At 17.7% G+C, this 13,222-nt stretch overlaps 2 protein-coding genes across 2 annotated transcripts; both read right to left on the reverse strand.

Moving 5' to 3' along the window:
• Positions 1 to 340: 340 nt before the first annotated feature.
• On the reverse strand, positions 341 to 1,371 carry PGAL8A_00518400 (conserved Plasmodium protein, unknown function; the record flags this gene model as incomplete). The annotated part of the gene is made up of 2 exons (XM_028674017.1): positions 341 to 376; positions 640 to 1,371. The coding sequence occupies 2 exons, from the start codon at positions 1,369 to 1,371 to the stop codon at positions 341 to 343; spliced, it is 768 nt and encodes a 255-aa protein (XP_028530412.1).
• Positions 1,372 to 2,583: 1,212 nt separating this feature from the next.
• PGAL8A_00518500 (conserved Plasmodium protein, unknown function) lies at positions 2,584 to 11,343 on the reverse strand (the record flags this gene model as incomplete). Its single annotated transcript, XM_028674018.1, has 1 exon — positions 2,584 to 11,343. The coding sequence occupies one exon, from the start codon at positions 11,341 to 11,343 to the stop codon at positions 2,584 to 2,586; it is 8,760 nt and encodes a 2,919-aa protein (XP_028530413.1).
• Between the last annotated feature and the right edge of the window lie 1,879 nt (positions 11,344 to 13,222).

Below are 13,222 nucleotides of genomic sequence, written 5' to 3' on the forward strand. Positions count from 1 at the left end.
TTTTTATAATGGAACATTTTAAGTTTCAGTTGTAAGATATAAAATAAAAAATATATTTTTTTTTAAGATGATTTAAAAAATTTTTTTTTTTTTAATATTAAAAGAATACATGTAACAAAAAAAATTTAGTAATTTAAATATCAAGAGAAAAAAAAAAAAAAAATTAAAATAAACGATATATATTTCGTGTAACAACAACACAAATAAGGAAAAATGAAAAAAAAAAAAAAAAAAATCAAAAAAAATCATAATCTAAGTATTAGAAAAATTAAGTTTTTGAGGATAATAAATCATAAAAAGAGCTTAATAGTATATCATCCATTATAAAAAGGTACAATTATCATTTTTTAAATTCATTGATCCCTTTTTTAATAATCTAAAAAATAAAACAATTTTATTTATTCATAATAATGTGTGAATGAAAAAAGAAAAGATTAATATAACTACTTTATACAGTACAGTGATATAGATAAAAAAAAGAAAAAAAAAAAAAAAAAAACAAATAAATATATGTATATAGTAATATTTAAATAATATATATCATTTTAAAATATACAAATAAAAATATAAAAAAAGAAGTAAAATTAAAAATTTTTTTTGTATTCTATTAAAAAGAAAGGATGTATGTTAATTAATTACCGATGATAGGAGACAGTCAAAATTTTTTGATGGAGTAAACATTTTATATTCATCTAGATGTATAATATTTTTGTTTTCTAAATTTTTTAACTCATTTATTGGATCGCACATATGTATATGTTCTAATTCTTTTTTATCGTGAAAATAATATTTATTATTTTTATTATTATAATTACTACCATTATTTTGGTCAATAAAATTTAAAATTCTATGCATTGTTTGACTATCTATTTCCTTAATATCTATTATTCCTGTTTTAATAAATGGCTTTAAAATTCTACTAAATTTTTTTACCCATCCATTTCCATCTATTTCTCCATTTGCTGCAATTAATAATAAATATTTTTCACTTTCTATTCTTAATTTATCAGTAAGATAAAAAAAGCTAGTTAATACTCGTACTTTTAATGAACTAGACATGTATAAGAACCTTTCAGATATATATTTTATTAATTTTTTATTCAAAATTTTTGACGCTTGAGATGATGACCAGTTGTTTTTAATACATTCTAAATATCTAATATAGTTATCACTTATTTCATTATTTTCTTTTTCATTTAAAATATTTTTTTTTTTAGTTGTTTTATCATTGTTTTCTTCCTTTTTTTCATTCATATCTATATTATTATAACATTTTTTTATATATTCTTTATTACTGTCATTTTCATTTGTCTTTTTATATTCCTTACAATTATTCTCTTCCATGTTAGCTATATTTTTTTCTTCGTTCATCTTTCACAATTTCAAATATATATATATTTATGTTTCAATGTTAAAAATATAATTTTTTTTTTCATTTGTTTAGAACATTTATTATATTTTTATTATATACAAAAAATTTTTTTTTTTTTTTTTTTTTTTTTTTAAGTACATATGATTAATATTCTTTATATAAATTTTTTTTGAAAAATTATAAAATAATTATTTAAATTGAATATAAAATATTTTTACATAGAAAACAAAATTGTACATTTTTTCATTACAGTTAAAATTGCTGTGTTGCATAAAATTTTAAAAGGAAATTTTATAAAATAAAATTTTATGAGATATATTTAAAAAATTATAATAGAAGAAAATAAAAATTATTATAAAAAGTTAAACATTTTGGTAATTTTTAAATTATAACTTTATGTAAGAATTTTTATCTAATAAAAAAATATGATATAATTATAATAAAAAATACAAAGTATATTTCTATATAAATTAAAAATTAATATATATAAAAAATTTCAATATATAGGATTTATATTTTTTGCAAATTAAAACATTATTAATAAGTCTATCAATTTTTATAATTCTGAATTTTTTTTTCTAGTTCCTTTTTATTTATATAAAAATAACTAATTTAAAAATAGAGCTTTATTCATAAAGTTTTAATTTTGTAAATAAAAAAAACATATATAGACAAAGTTTTAAAAATAACATATAATTTTATTCAAATAAAAATGTTTTATGAGGGTTACAAAGTATAATACTTAAAAGCTTATAGACTTATACTTTAGTAAAAATATAATATAAAAAATGTGTATTTATTTTTAGTACTTTTAATGAAGTTTTGATAAAATTCATATCTTTAAAAATAAGTAATGTTTTTCAATGAAGAGATTAAAAATATTTTTATTTTTTATACTTATACTATTTTTTTTTTTTTTTTTTTTTTTCATATAATGATAAAATTCTATTAAAAATTAATAAATTTAATAAAAATGTATATTTGCAATATAATAAAAATGTAATATAAATCATTTATATTTTTAGGATAATAAAAACATTTAAAAGTTTAATCAAACAAATTGTAATAAGATTTTTTCATTAGAATTTTTTTTTATTATTTTTTTTTAAAATTTTGTTAAATATTTTTCTTTTTTTTTTTTTTTTTTTCTTGTTAATATTAATATGGATATCAATAATATTTCGATTCTTTTTATAATTATGTTGATTTTATTATATATGTATAATATTATAACATGAATTGTTATTACACTCAGAATTAATATAATTAGAATAATTTTCTTGATAATTATCATCACAATTATTATTATCATTAGAATTATTTTCTTTGTATGAATTATCTTTCGATGAAACTTCTTTATTAGAAAAATTTTTGGTATTAATATAGTTGGTAGAGTCACTTAAGTAGTTGTTATCTTCACTGAAATAAAAATTTTCATTTTTTATAGGAGTCTGATTATTAGTAAAATGTTCGCTATTAGAAGAATAGTTATTTTGTTCTTGAAAAAAAAAGTTACCCAAATAATTATTTTTTATATGAACATCATCTATAATAGAATTATTAATGTAAAAATCACAATATTGATTATAAATATGATTTATTTCCTCCATATTTTCAATAGATGAAAAATTGTTATTATAACTTTGATTTGAATTATTACCTGAATAATTATTGTTGCATTCATTTTGATTTTGTATGTAATTTAAAGAAATATTATTTTCCATTTTTAATGAATTATATGCATTTTCATTATAAGTTTTTATTTCTTTTTTTTCACTAACAGACTCATCATAATTCTTTAAGTCATTATCTTGTATTGTATTTTCCTCATCAATATTCATTTTATTAACTATTTCTGTTTCTAAATTATTTGATGATAACATTTTATAATCAATATGATTTATATATTCATGACAATTTTTACATATGGTTATAAAATCATTTATTTTATATTTTTTTTCATGAGAACATATTTTTTCTTCGTTATCTGAATTAAAATTATAATCAGCATGCATTTCATTTAAATCATGTTTTTCTGGTGTAATGTCATTTATATGTGATTTATAAGAAGACAAATCATTTTCCATTTCTCCATTTAGTTTTTGTAAATTCATGATGTTTTCATAAAAATTAAATTCATTACAAAAATTGTTTGGTATAAAGGAATTTGCGTGATCATTAATTGAAAATGATAAATCTTTATAATTCTTCATTTCTTCATCTATTTTATCTTCTTTTAGATATGTTTTATCCTCTTCACAAGTATTTGTATTACATTCTTCCTTGTTATTTTGTACATTGTCGTTTTTATTTAAACTCTTACAAAAATTATATGCTACATTTTTAACATAATCATTAAAAGTTTCATTTTCTATATTTTTATCAGAAAATATATGATCAATGATATTTTTAAATTCATTATTAAAATATTGCGACTCTTCTTGAAAATTGCAGTTATTTAATATATTATCACTTTTCTTTTTTTTTTCATTATTACTATTTTTATAATAGTTGTTTTCAAAATTTTTCATATCAGCATTTTCCACATTATTATTACACATATCATTACTATTTATTTCATGATTGTTAACATTTTTTAAACTTACATTTCCTTCAATATTTCTATTCACTTCATTATTATATTTTTCTTTTGTTTTCAAATCATTCGCAAATTTGTAATTGTTTGAATAATTACTGTTATTTATATCATTCGTTAAGTTTTCTTTTAGCATATTTTCATCAGCTGAGTTTTTGTCTCTTGAATTTTTGTCAATTAAACTTCTATCTATATCATTTTTATTTATCTTATCTGAATTAAAATGCCCATTGTTTTCATTTTTATTAATAATATTTTTATTGATTTCATTTTTATCCATTAAATTATCAATTAAATTTTGATTAATTTCATTTTTATTTATTTCATTTTTATCTATTATATTATCAATTAAATTTTGATTAATTTCATTACCTTGGTTAATTTCATTTGGATTTATTTCACTTTTATTAACTTCACTTTCATCAATATTGTTTTTATTGATTTCATTTTTATTAAATGTATTTTCAATTATGTTTTGATAAAATTCATTTTGATAAAGCTCATTCGGATAAATTCCATTTTGATATATTCCATTTGGATAAATTTCATTTTGATAAATTTCATTTTGATTAATTACATTCTGATAAATTTCATAATTACACATACTATCTTGATACATTTTATTTTGATACATTTCATTTATATTAACTTCATTATCATTCATCTTATTTTTTTCTATTTCATTTTTATCGATTAAATTTTCAATAAATGTTTCAATTAACATTTCTTCATCTAAATTTTCTAAAATAGAATTTACATCAATTTCATTTATGTTATTATCAAACTTTTTGATGTTTTCTAATATAAATTTCTTTTTATCATAAGATTGTGGTGATAGAACGTCATTTTTAACATATTTCTTATCATGAAAAGATTCTAACGATGTGTTAATATTATAATTTACTGCATAATTATTATTAAGGTGAAATTGATTATTAGGTATAAAATTTTCATAAAAATTTACATTTACATCATTATTTTCGTTATAATTATTTTCATTAAAAGGAATGTTTTGATTGTAATAATTTTTGTCATAACGATCATAGTAATTATTAACATAGTAATAAGAGTTTTCAAAGTACATTTTATTGAAATCGTTATTTCCTTTATCTTCACTATTCATATTTTTCATATTATAAAAATCATATGCTGAATTTCTATTTATGGAATTTTTATTTAATTCATCACTGTTTTGATTCAGGTTATCATTATTATTTATAGTTTCAATAAGGGAATTTTCATTAATATTATTTATTCTATCTTGTGTTTGATGCATTTCGTATCTCCTACTGTTTGAAGTATTTCCATCACATATTAATGAACAAGGATAACTCTCTGAGTTTTTTAATTTTTCAGTAAAAACATTATTATTTTCCTTATCTTTATTTTCATCAAATGTTGATTCAATTGATCTTTTATTATTATCATTTGAATTTAATTCAAAATTTCTCTCTTCCCATAGTATATTTTTTCCTATATTTGTTTTAATATTTTCTTGTTCATATTTAGTCGTATCATAAGTTTGATTTGTAACCATACATTTTTCTTGGTTATTCACAATACTGTATGAACCTATAGTTGTTTCATTTTCTTCTGAATTACTATTATAATCGCATTTCTTACTTAAATTATTATAATCATTCTGTTTAAAATTTATGTAATTTTCTATCTTGCTTATATTATTATCTTTTTTATTAAATAATTTATCCCTTTGATTCAATAAAATTTCGTCATGTGAATTTCTTTGATCAATTTTTTCATTTTCATTAATATCTACATTAGATGAACTTCTCATATCAATAACACTATTATTGTTTACAAAATTTTCATCTTGTATTAATGGTTCTTCATTTTGTGCAGTATTTTTTAAGGATTTAGTTTTCTTTATTTTACCATTATAATTCTTATCCTTTTTAATACAATTAGTTAAAGTATTATTTAACTCATCTTCAATCACTTCATTATTGTTTGACCCATTCATAGAAACAGATGTTTCATTTTTAAGAACAAAATTATTATTTCCATCTGATGAATCATTTTTAACTGATTTATTTTTTCTTCTAGAATGAATATTATATTTTTTTTGCAGTAAATGTGGGTTTTTTACTAATCTTAGACATAATAATTTTTTTGACCATTCACTTCTTACCCATGTGTTTCCTTCTTTAATCAAAGTTTTCCATCCACATTCACATTTCATTTTAACTTTTGTTCCATCATTATTTAACCATTGACTCATATACATTTTCTGTTGACATGAATTACAAATTATTAATGGAACAGGTTTTTTCCATCTTGGACTTCTAACCCAACTGTTATTTTTTTTAAGGAAATTTTTAAAACCACATTTACATAATAATTTAACTTTGGATCCAATATCATCTAGCCATGTGTGAACCCACATTTTTGAATGACATTCTTCGCATAATATTTGTGGTGCCTTTCTTTGTTTTATGTTTCCTCTCCTAACCCAGAAGAAATTAACTCTATCATAATTTCTACTTCCACATTCACATATCATTATAATTTTTGTTTTATCCTTATCAAGAAATCTATTAGTTATTAACAATTCCTTACATTTGATACAAAAAATATATGGAGCTTTTGGTTTTAGTTCTTCCTTTTCATCATAATAACAATTTATAATTTGCTTCCATTCATCATCTTCTTTAATATATTTAAAATAACCACATAAACAATAAAATGTTATCTTACAATAATTTTCTGCTAAAATATTTTTCTCAACTAATTCTTTGTATGAATTAATATCCATATATTTTTCATTTTTATTTTTCTCATGTAAATTAATATCCTCTTCTACTTCATGATTGCTATCATTTATATCTTTACTATCCTCTCCTTTATCTTTATTTTTCTTGTTATATCTTTTTTTAGTTGCTTTGATTTTTTCGATTTTCTTTTCTTTCATTTCATTACATTTCATATTGTCTTCTGTTTCATTCTTATCAATAAAATCGTTTCTCTTACTTATTTGAACTTTATAAGCGTATAAGCAGTTTGAGCATATTAAATTTTTTTTTTTCTTTTTTAGAAGAATTGTTAAATTATCATTAAAATTTTCATCTTCAATGGATGGTAAATTAATATCATTTATAGAAGACAATGTATTAATATTATTATATATTTCTTTATTTCTTTTATAGTAATCTTCTAAACAAATTTTTATTCTCAATTTTTTTTCTAATGGAGTTTCTGTTCTATTTTTATGAACTCTATATATTTTTACACTTCTTTTTTGCTTTCTTTTAGATTTAAAATCTATTTCATTTCTCTGATTAGATGAATCAATGCTTTTTACACCTAATAAATTGCTATTTATAATTTGTATTATACTATCCTTTTTTATATTCATTAGATTACCATTTGCTTCATTATAAATATTTGTATTAGAATCTGCATCTAATAAATTACCACTTGATATATTTTTTAGATCTTTATTTATTAATATATCATTTCTCTTATTGGATAAATTATCTTTTTCTTTTTCTTCATTATTTTCTTTACTTACATTTTCGTTCAATTTATTTTGTTTTAAATACTCATTAATTAATTCAAGGTTATCTGTTAAAAATTTTTTTTGTTCATTTATTTTCTCTTGGTCATTATCTAATGTTTCATTATTCTCTAATATATTTTGTGAATTTGTAATATCGAAATCAAATTTATTTTCGCAAAATTTTCTATTTTTTTTTAATGTATTTTTATTTTTAAATTTATTTCTTCTTTTTTTAATTTTTTCATTAAATATTTCATCATCGTAAATGTAATCATCATCTTTCTTACTTTTTTCTTTTCTATCTCTTAATGTTCTTCTAGACATTTTTATTTTTCCAATATTGTTACTTTTATTTATTATTTCATTATTTTCTTCATAATTATCGTTTGATTCATCTCGTAAATTTTCTTCATATGATGCGAAAGGTTCAACAATATCGTTATTATTACATAATTTAACAGAGATGTTTTTTTTTTTTTCTTCTTTTATATCATAATTACTAATTCCCATATCATTTAAATGTTCATATAAAAATTCATTTTCTCTATAAACAGTATATTTTTCAATGTTATTATTTTTTCCTTGTTCTGAATCACTTTTTTCGTATTTTTTTAAAATTGAAACAGATGAATGATAATTATTTGTATAGTATTTATCTTGTAAGTTGATATTATTGTTTAATTTATTTTCATCTATGATCTTATATTTATTTAAACTACCATTACTTTTTAACTTTTTATATTTTCTTTCTGTACTTTTTTTTGGCTCATAGCTAGTATTTTTTTTTTTATAATTTTTATCCGTTATGTAATTTACATTATTATTTTCTACAATGTCTCCACTTGAAGAATTTAATAAATTTCTGTTTTCATAATTTTCTTTATTATTAACATCTTTTTCATGTATAATTTTTTCATTCATTTTTATTTTATTAACGAAATTATTATTATCATGATTAGTAAAAACAGTAGAACTTTTTTCGATTTCCATATTATTTTTGACAATATTATTATTACTACTACAATAATTATTATTTATGTCCTTTTGTTTCATCATATTATCTTCTAAAATATTCTTATTTCTTGTACCTTCATTTTTATTATCTAATATTTGCGTAAATTCTTCATTTTTTGCAACTGTGTTTTGGTTATATGTTATATCATTATTAATATTCTTACTTGGAGATTCATTATCCTTATCTAAACTTACCAATCTTTTTAATTTCCTTTTTCTCCTTAATGATCTTCTCATTTTTAGTATTTTTTTATTTTTTTTTTCAATGTATAAAACTGTCTTATATAATTCATCATTTTCATTTATTGTTGTAAATTCAGATTTATTATTTAGAATCATTTTTTTAAATTCCTTTTTTTTTAATTTCATTTCTTCAATTTCTGTATCATATTCATCTGTATTATAGTTATTATTTTCATTTTCATTCATAAAATTTAAATTGTTATTATTATAATCATCATTAAAGTTATCATTACATAAATTATTACACTTTTTTATACGTTTTTCATTTTTACTATTACTATTCTGTGTTTCTATATTCTTATTATAGTCTATTTCTGTTTTTAAATCATCACTATTGTTTGTATTTTTAGCAGATAAATTATTTGTAGAATGATAAGTGTTTAATTTATTATCATTTTCACCATTTATAAAATTATGATTATAATAATCTGTAAGTTCATACATACTACTATCACAGGCATTCTCTATATAGTTGTTTTTCATATAATTCAAATTATTAAAATCTACCGAAATACAACAATTCTTTTTTGAAAAATCATTTACTTCACAAACGTTCTCACTGTTTGATGTATCTATTGGGCATATATAATTTCCTTTCATTTCACTTTTCATATTACCCAATGTTTTTTCATCATATTTATCACAATAAATATTATCTTCTATTTCGCTCTTTATATCATTAATAGTATTATAAGGATCAGAGAAAAACATATCTTTATCATTTTGTTCACTTATATTTCGTGATTTTTCTAAAATATTAATGTCATCCTTATTTAGTTTAAACCTCTTTAAATTCATGTTTATATTTTTCATTTTCTCTATGTATCTTTCATCTTTAACATTTTCGTGAATAAATTCATCTTTATATATCATATTATCATTTCCTTCTTCCATTGTAATAGAATCATTTTTCAAATCATTTTTTCTTGCACAATTTATGTTCCCTTTGCCTATTTTATTTTCCACAATTTTAAAATATTGATTATTTGTATGATGAATATATTTATTATAATTACTTATATTGTTAATATTCTTCATATTTCCGTTAACTTCATTATCTTCATGTGGAATATTCTGATTAAAGAAATCATTATTCATAAAATTATTATTTTGGTTCTCATTGTTTATATGTTTGTCTGAATAATTTACATAGTTTACTTTCTTGTTACAACTAAAATTATTTATTCTTCCATCACTTTTTATTTCCTTTAAGTTATTTATATTATTATATGTATTTATTTCATCTAAATTATTCACTTCATTACAACTATTTAATTTTTTTATATTATTGATTTCATTAATATTTTTTAGATGATTTTCTTCATTCATATTATTCATTTTATAATTTAAATTATTAATATTAGAATTAGCATTATAGTTATTATTACTTTGATTTAAATTATTATTAAAATCATAATTTTTTTCATGACGTAAAATATAATTACTAAAATTACTGCCATTTATATTTTGTGTATTATAAAAACTTACATGTTCACATTTATTTTCCTCATTTTCAATTATGTACTCATTTTCACTTAATTTATTTTTAAGTATATTATTATCTACAGTATTATTATTAAATATATCATTTTTTTTTAAATCCTCTTCATTTAAACATTTATCAAATGTATATTTTGAAAATTCACAATTTTCTTTTTCTAATATATCATCTAAGTTTTTAGATGAATCAATATTTTCTGTATTTTCAAGTTTTAATCCTACACTTTCATAACCCATAATGTTTGATAAATTTGTATTTTCAATTTGTTCATATTTTAAATCAATATTATTTTTATTTAATTTAATAGATAAGCCAACATTTCTACTATCTTCAAGTTTTAAATCTACAATATTATAATTTGAATCAGATAAATTAACATTTTGATCATTTTGATCATTTTGATCATTTTGATTTTTTGACTCTACATTTTCGTAATTTAAATTATGAGATAAATTATCATTTTGAATTTTTTTATCTTTTAATTCAATATTATGATAATAGGAAATATTAGATAATTTATCATTTTCCGAGCTTTCAAACTTTAATTCAATATTTTTACTATTTAATTTATTAGATAAAATATTCTTTTTTGTATGTTCATTATTTAATTTATTTTTTTCAAAAGATTTTTTAAATTTTAATTTATAATTTTTATTATCTATAACTTCACTTTTATTGTAAGTATCACACGAATCTGAATTTATATCATATGGAAAATAGTTACCTGACTTTTCTACTCTTTTATATTTCTTACTTTTATTATTTTTTTTTGCATTTAATTTTGAGTCTTCAAAATTTTTTCTATAAATACAGTTACCAATAGTTTGCTTATTCTTTATACCCATCATTTTAATTTTTTTTTTTGATTTATTTTTATTCATTTCACTTTCAGTTTTTGAAGAATTAAAAAAAAATTTATGACAATTTAAATTTTTTGTATTATATATATTATATTTTTTAAAATTCTTTGTTTTATTTTTATTAATTTTATCTTCAAATTTTTTATTCTTATCTTTTAATATTAAAAAGTTATTTCTTTGTTTTCCCATATAATGCTCTATACTGTATTTTTCTTTTTTATCAAGATGAAATAAATTCATGTTAGCAAAATTAAAAAATTAAAATTTTATTACAACAAAAATAATTATTTATTTTCACTTTATAATAATAATTTTAAATTACACTTTTACATAAAAAAAAAAAAAAAGGAAAAAGCCTATTTTAAGAATATAAATATAAGCATAATTTTTTTTTTTTTTTTGTGGCCTTGATAATTTCAGCTTATCGATCTATTTAAAAGTCTAAAATTTTCATAATTATTTAATATTTAACAAGCATAAAAATTATAAAAGTATAAATTATATACATATATATATATAATATTTCACATGTCAAGCGTTAATAAAATTAGAATATATAATACATTAAAAACCTACAAATAGTACACAATAGCATAAAAATTTTAAATATATATAATAAAAGTGATAAAAAGGTCTATACTTAAATATTACAATAATATTACTATCTATTAATTACATATATATAAATATTTTTTTTTTTACGTTGCTCATATTTTCATGTATTTTTTTTTTTTTTTTTTTTTAAAGTATGTTTAAAATGGAATTATTCCAAAAATAACTCTTTATAATATTAAAAATTAGAATAAAACAAACAAAAGCATATATATGTACGCATACATATATATTTATAAAACAACAAAAAATAAATTACAAATATATATTTTTTTTTTGTTTAAAATGAATTACCTTTATATATTTAAAATTCTTATAAATATTATATGTATTATTATATGAATTATTTAAAAAAATTAAATTATTATATATGTATATATCTTTTCCCATTTTTAATTATTAATAAATAAAAAAAAAAAAAAAAAAAAAGTATATTAATGAAAAAATATAAATATGATTCTTAATGTCCATAATACATTATTTTCATATATACAAAAATAAATTTTGTAATAAAAGAATTAATTTTTCATTTTTTTTTTTTTTTTTTTTTACTCCTTTCGTTTTATCAATATAATATCTCTTTAATTCTTTTATTATTATTTATTTTTTTTTTTTTTTATTTTTTTTTTTATTTTTTTTTTTTTTTTTTGTAATTAATTCCAGTTGAAAGTAACTAATTTTTTTCTCAATTTACTATTTATTTTTAAATATAAAATTATCTAAATAATATTATAAAAGTATAAACTATAAAACAGAAAATTTTTTAAAATAAACTTAATAAAAACTTTAAAAAATAATAAAATTAAGCGCATATAAAATAGTTAACTTTATAGAATGTATAAATGATACGAAAGAAGCATCAAAAATATTTCATACTTTTAATAATAATACCTTGAAATTTTATATATTTAGAGTTTTTTATTAATACATATATATATATATGTATATATTAATATGTTATACATAAATATTGATATATATGTGTATAATAATGTATTTATATATTATATACAATGATTCTTTATTATTATAATTATAAAATTAATTATTTATATTTCCTCATTTTTGGATACAATAAAAATCATAGAAAATAATATACATTTATAAAAAAAATAAAATAAAATAAAATAAATTACTAGGTATATTGGATTATATGTTTCATTTTAAATTATAAACATAGAATGCATATTGAATTTCTATTTCTATGACCCATATATTTTTTTGGTTAATATTTCTAATTTTTTGTTATAAACTATTTTTTTTTTTATTTTTAAATATATAGTTTATTTTTACAAAAATTATTTTTAAATATATAAATTCTGTAATAACCATGTATTAATTTAAATAAAACAAAAATTATTTTATTATTTATTTTATTTTTTTTTTTTTTAATAATTTTTTTCTTTATATTCACACATAATTCATATGTAAATACATTCTTAATTTTGTGTTTCCATTGAAAAAAAAAAAAAATCCTAATATTTCGAAAATAATAATTTTTTCTTAT

The sequence above is a fragment of the Plasmodium gallinaceum genome, assembly GCF_900005855.1.
Source record: "Plasmodium gallinaceum strain 8A genome assembly, contig: PGAL8A_v1_152, whole genome shotgun sequence".
NCBI lineage: Eukaryota > Apicomplexa > Aconoidasida > Haemosporida > Plasmodiidae > Plasmodium > Plasmodium gallinaceum.